Consider the following 6,479-nt stretch of genomic DNA (forward strand, 5'->3'; position numbering starts at 1 on the left):
ATAATGAATCCATTTGTCTGGCAACAATTTATATAATACCTGTTAGTTTAAAAATTAGATGATTTCCAACTCAATTATTAGATTTACAAACATTTATAGACACCACAAATTCTTCTGTTTTCAGCAAGACCAATCGGTGACTACTTAGAAGGAAAAGCAGTGATTTGATATATGTGAAAATTTATTGAACTCTGATTCCAACAAGAAAAAAGTCATGAAGTTATCCATGGTAAAGCTGAGTTACAAATGTTTATAAGACAAACCACCTAGTGTCAGAAATCAGATAGATGTCGCACAATTAGAGCTGTGAAAGGCACAAGGCAAGCTCATTTCTCCTGAAACCATTCTGCTTGCTGCTTTCCTCTAAAGGAGAGATCCAGAGCACACTCAACTCCTGGGGTGGGCATGGAAGAGGAGAAATGCTACCTGTGGTCTTAACCAAATCCATTGTAGACACTGCAGCTTATCTCAGGATTAGTCTTCTTCACCACTCGGATGGAACAACTTTTCTTGTGGAATAGGCCAACACAGTTCACCCTGTCATAGCTCTTGGGGATTAAAACCCTGTCATTGAGAAAAACAAAGAAAATCAGCAGCTGAGACACAGATTGAGAAGGATACTTACAGAGCTACAACCATCCTGGAGCATATCAAGGATCAATTTGGCTCATAGATATACATAACAAGTGCTATGGATCATCATAGGAGGAATATAGAGCCCTGATCATGGCTGCTAACAGATTAAGTGATTTCCCAATGTTTATTCTCAATTAAATGCAATTCTTACTGGTCATTCTGCTAGGGATTAATGTAAATTCCCACACACAGACAAAACAGGGATTAATTCTGTCTTCCCCATTCAAACAAAAGGTTTCTTGATAATAATAAAAAATTTAAAAGGGCTGAATCATCCCAGTATGAATATCTCCCAGTTGAGCCTCTTCCCAGCACAGGCCAACTCCCTTCCTCCTATGGCTTAGAAAAGCCAGGAATATTTTCCACCAATGTTTCCTCGGGTTGTAGTCTTCCTCACTGATCATCTATGGAGCTCTTTCCCCCTCATCTTAAAAAGAATTTTTCCAGCCTTCTGGGGAGATAATCAGTTCACATCACTATATTCAGGAAGACATGGCTCTCCTTGATGAGCCTCCTGTCATCCAGGAGAAAGCAAATTATCAGAACAGGGCACATATGTCCTATTTTGATAAGGAAGTGTGGACTCTTGGCAGCATGGGAAGGATGTGGAGCAGCTTTGGCCTGAATCGATGCTTGCAGGCAGGCCAGTGGTTTGGTGCAGAGCTACAGAAGCCCAAAGGTATATATGTTGTGCGGTCTTTAGGTATTTGCAAACAAGCTGATGCATAGAAGCAAGAAAACAGAGGCTAAAAGGAACCATACACCCAATTAGTGTCCAAATTAAAAGAAGGACTAGGTGATGAGGAAGAGCTGTGTGCTAGAAAGACCCTGTGTCTCATTTTGTTTCTTCCCAAAGAAGTCTGTGTAATTGCCAGATTATTCTGCTTGGCCATGATTAGAGCTAACTGGGAAACAGGAAGAAGAGTTTTGTTCATATGAGCATGAAATTCCAGTGCATGCTTTCAGCGAGGATTTGAAAGTCTGAGTATTTCAATCAGTTCCTGAATAAGCAAGCAGTAATTTGGGTTAACTTACAAGCTGCAGCAAATCATAGCATTCGTCTTACACCTGCATCGGAAACAATCTTCATTCTTCCATACGGCACCAAAAACATAGAGGTTTCTGTTTGACAGACACCCTGCATGTACACACCAGAAAATGAGTCAGTAGATCAACAGATATAGGCCGTGGTTCTATGTTTGTGGACTAGCAGTCAAAGTACTAATTTCTGTAGAAGGACACTGGAGAAGACTCTAACCCAGTGCTTTGCAGAAAAGATATCATGTCTTCACTCCTTCAGTGTGTGACATGGCATGATAAAATGGTAGCAACCACAGACTGGAGGTGTATTATTCTGCTATGGCAATGGATCTGAAAAAATCTTAGCTCGTGGCTATAGTAGGATCTTTCTGCCCTTTCTCATACTCAACATACAGGTCTATACTTGATTTTCTCCCTCTTTCCTCCTTCCCAATTCTTCTTAGACTTCAGTTTGCTCTACTAAACCAAATTTATCCACCAGCTATGTTGTCTTGGCTTTGATTTTACTTTGAGTACCCACTTCAGGTTAGTCAAAGCTGCTTAAAAGTACTTTTTTTTTTTTGCTGCATGTGCCAAGTGCCTCAGTTATACATCATCCCAGAGGGTAACTATTGAACAGGATAGAGTGTCTCTCTGTGTCCAGAAATGCCTCTAGGTAGGTTGATTCCTGAGCATGCAGCTGTTGGATCATTCCTCAGCAAAGAAAGTATCATAATATTCCAACATTTCTAAGAAAAAAAGGCTTTGTATCTCTGAATTAATGATTCAGGAATGTCTAATATATTTGCCATTCTTACCATATTTGCTGGCTGGTCTAAGGTAACAGCGGGCAACACACAGACTCCTTGAAACAAGAAGGGTCAAGCTAAAAAGCAGCAATAATTTCTAGAAAAGAAACAAGAATCTTTCTTTAGAATTAGGTGGGGTTTTTCCAAAGGTCTAGCAAACTAAATTGCAGAATTATGCATGAGTCCTACTACTCTCAATAAAGTCAAATTAAAATATACTTCCAGTGTACACACACACACACACACACACAGAGAGCTGAAAACTTACCATACTTGCACAGGCTGCTCACATTTAATAATGAGGAATAGTGTCTATTTATATACAGTGAAGAAACAATGGTCAGTGCAACGGGAGGTGATGTAAATGTGAGCACCATGGCTGCCAATGGACACCCTAACCTGTTCCAATCATTGATCAGAAGGTGGCACCTCAAAAAGTCTTGCAAAGGCTTGTTTTGGGCACTGGTATACATTGGCATCTTGATCTCCATTGTGCTGGAGTTAGTCTGAAGAAACTCCAGTAGATACACTAGTTAGCACATCAGCAGTGGTGACAGTGGAAAAGTCTGACCCCAAGAAAGCTATGCCTCCAGAACTGGCAGGCCATCAAGGACCAGTGGGGAAAGGGCACATGCTAAGCAAGGCAGCAGGGCACTATTGTTCAACTGACCTGCTGTGAGGAGATCACCCCCAGGTACCAGACAGTCCATTCATACAGTGCAGTGGTGTGGAAAGCCCACTGTCTCAGACTGATTTATTATATTTTTAATTATTCTATAGGAGACACTTTACTTTGCCCATATGTAGTGACCTGTAGGAACTACATGTAGTTTTGTATCTCTCAGCTGTTGAAGCAAAGCCAGGCCTGGGGACTAGAGGCAGATCAACATGACCAGATAGCACCTTTCTGGCCAGCAAAGATGAGCTGTTTATTGTCTTAGTCCAGAAATGATGCTAAGCACTGAGGAAGGTAAAGAAAGAAAAGGTTCCAGTTTCTTTCCATTGTCTGCATGCCCTGCCTCTAACACAGCTGGAATCAGACACCAACTACAGTGTTGTTTCTGCAACAGTAATATGATGGCATTTCCTTCAATACATATCTTACCATAGGTGCTCAGGTCTTTGTGCCCTTAGACCTTTAAAACACAGTATGTGAGGCTGCATCTCAAAACCAGCCAGGAAAACTAGCACAGATCCCTGTGGCTGTATTAGGGCTGCAGGGATTCAGTGCTCTACTGAATTGGAGCACAGGCATAGCAAGTTTCAAAAGTTACCAGAGGATTCCCAGCATAATAAGTTGCATTAATTCCATTAGCTTGGCTCTTTCAGCACACCTGGCTTTAATTAGACACCTTGATTGGTGTGCCTAAACTCATTAGCTTCCACTGATTGACAAACAGCTAGAAGAAGCAAAGCTGCCATGGAAGTGGTTTTGGGACAAAAGAGGCAATGGCAAAATGAGAGTACTCTCCTGAGGGACCTGGAGTACAGGCACAATTGTGGAGGAGGTGGCTGCTGTTTCTTTTGACAGAAAAGCTGATTTAACTTATGTAAGTTTTTTTTGTTTATTTGTTTGTGTGTACTTAGCAAGAGGCTTTAGAACTTCCGTGGTACTTTGCTTTTAGCTTGGCAGTACAGCTGTCAAATTTTGTCCTAACCTCATGATTTTAGTAGATCATGCTCTTACTCTTTGGTAGATCACGCTTTACTCCTCTAGTAATCCTTAAATGGATGAATTTCTATTTGAAGAAGATTATTTACTCAAAATTACTTTGCTAGCAAAGGCAACAAGATGAAAACATAGCTCTTACAGTACTAGGCCCTTAAGTAAGTGATGTGAATTTGGTTTTATTTTAATTGAAACCATTTGATTAGAGTCTAACATAGCTAGAGGCCAGACCCACTTCTGCTGTAACTCTTGACAAATCTTGTGCTGTCTCTTGAGGAGGAGTAAATGTTATAGTGGATGATATCTCCAGTAAGAAAATGTAATAAGCAATTCTGACTTGAAGGGCATGGAAGATTCTAAATTATTCTCTTAGTTAAGATGATTATTTTACTTCATTAGTTAATTATCCTTTCCTCCTTGGAGAGGAATAACTATATTAACAACTTTCATATCATTCTTGCTGTTTCTCAGGCAGACAAATATATTTATGTGTATGAAATTATACACATAAAATAGGAAAGTGAAGTGTAGTGTTACCAAGGCTATTGATGCCAGAAATGCCTGTTAGTTCTACCTCAAAGCATCTTGGATTGTAGAGCTGAGAATAAGGAACCAAGTGCTTATGAAAGCCTGAAACTTTGAGTGAGTTCCCTATGGGGTCTGGAGAAGAGCAGAGGTTGAACTTGTTCATCTGCCTGCTGACCTGCATGGACATTTCCTCTTGAGACAAACAAGGTTTTCCTTGTCAAATAGGTAACAAAGGATTAGAGAGGATTCTGTGTTGTTCAGATGTGAATGAAGTTGTCCTGTGGGGCTGTAATGTTAAGCAAGTGCCCTCTGTTAAGGAAAGGTTAAGGTGCCTCAGCCTATGGCTATGATGGGTGAGAAGGCTGAGTACTTCTGAGATACAGAGACTATGGCAGTTTGTTGCTTTCCCTCTGTACCACCTTTCTTGGGCACTGTTGTGCTGGAAGCATGTGAAGCCTAGTTCTAGACATACTGACTTAGGTCAAACAACTTCCTTCACTGGCTGTGGGGGTATGGCAACAGTTAATGTGTGGGTCTCCTCGGCTTGTGTTCCATGAAGCAATGAGAGGAACATCCAGCACCTCCTTTCTCTGTTTGTCTTGCTTCTGCATCTGTCAGGGAAGTTGCCAAAATAAACTGGTCAAATCATGTAACAGCTTGGCTAAAATAATGACTCTATCAAGCCAAGGAGGCAATTCTGCCCTGGGAACCTTTTTCCAATTAGAAGTATCCAGAGTTTTCTGAGGAGATGCCTGGAGTTGGAGGGACTGGGCTGCAATACTCCTTTGAATCAGAGATTTGAGGGGATGGTGGCTTCATGTCACCAAGACTCTGACTGTGGCATCAATTCCATAATTTGATTATAACTTGCTTACATAGAAAACATTTCTTCAGTAGATTTTATTGGCTTTAGACAAGATCTGCTGTATGTCGATTGCTTCACCTCATGTTTCAAAATTACATCAGTCTAATTACTAAACACTATGATGGGCCTCAAAATTGGGTTAAAGCACAGAAATAAATCTGACCTGACTTCAAAATGGTTCATGCCAATCTGTTTTAGAGAAGTTAGTATGGGAAACTCATGTTCCTTCTGAACTCATGGGAGTGAGATATTAGGTAGGACCCTACCTAATGTGCTTGCAACTCTTGGGAAATCAAATGGATTTCATGAAATTTTGTATTTTCCCCAAAAGCACTAGCTGTGTGACCCGCCCCTTGTCAGTGAGAATATAGTTTGCTACTTATCAGGCATGTGGCAGCACCAGTTTGGCCACTGCTTGTGGGGCATGATATTGCCTTCCCTCTGCAGGAAGGATTCAGGATTGACTTCCCAATGCTTTTAAGTTATACAGAAGCAGCCTGTCCAAGTCTTCTTCCTAATGGAATTTTTAAAAAGATATTTCTTTGTTAACCCTTCCTTTCTTTCCCCCATCAGTTCACACCTTTACTGGTCTGGCATAGATAGCAGTTTGGTCTTTTTTATATGTGTATGTGAGTTTGTTTAATTTAAGCTTGAAGTATTTCAAATTGTTTAGCCTATGTGTGTGTTCCCCTTTGTCCTGCTTGGCTGTGCCTCTGAACACTCTCTCTATGAAGGAAAAATGGAGTTCTCTAATCACTGTTCATACAAAATGCATGACTTCTTTTGTAAACTAGGTAGCAAAATGACATAACAAAAATACAGTGCAGTATCTCCTCTGCCCTAAAGAGAGGTAAACATTGCTTTTTTTTCCTTCCTTCTGTATTAAAATTACAGAGGGAATAGTTCTGGTCTCAGTTCATAAACTTCTTTAAATCCCAAGGTCCCACTTGCC

At 40.6% G+C, this 6,479-nt stretch overlaps 1 protein-coding gene across 1 annotated transcript; it reads right to left on the reverse strand.

Moving 5' to 3' along the window:
- Window positions 1-434: 434 nt before the first annotated feature.
- On the reverse strand, window positions 435-4,849 carry LOC103805517 (beta-microseminoprotein-like). Its single transcript, XM_009078168.1, has 4 exons — window positions 4,838-4,849; window positions 2,475-2,562; window positions 1,672-1,774; window positions 435-564 (listed from the first exon to the last, which is right to left on the reverse strand). The coding sequence occupies exons 1-4, from the start codon at window positions 4,847-4,849 to the stop codon at window positions 435-437; spliced, it is 333 nt and encodes a 110-aa protein (XP_009076416.1).
- Between the last annotated feature and the right edge of the window lie 1,630 nt (window positions 4,850-6,479).

Source organism: Acanthisitta chloris, unplaced genomic scaffold (genome assembly GCF_000695815.1).
Source record: "Acanthisitta chloris isolate BGI_N310 unplaced genomic scaffold, ASM69581v1 scaffold37957, whole genome shotgun sequence".
NCBI classification, from domain to species: domain Eukaryota; kingdom Metazoa; phylum Chordata; class Aves; order Passeriformes; family Acanthisittidae; genus Acanthisitta; species Acanthisitta chloris.

Bases quoted from the DNA above. Each gene is read 5' to 3' on its own strand.
- LOC103805517 (XM_009078168.1), bottom strand. The intron at 1,775-2,474 runs GTAAGAATGGCA...GTGTACATGCAG, and splicing joins TAGACCAGCCAGCAAATATG to GGTGTCTGTCAAACAGAAAC. The intron at 565-1,671 runs GTAAGTTAACCC...TCTCAATGACAG, and splicing joins GCTATGATTTGCTGCAGCTT to GGTTTTAATCCCCAAGAGCT.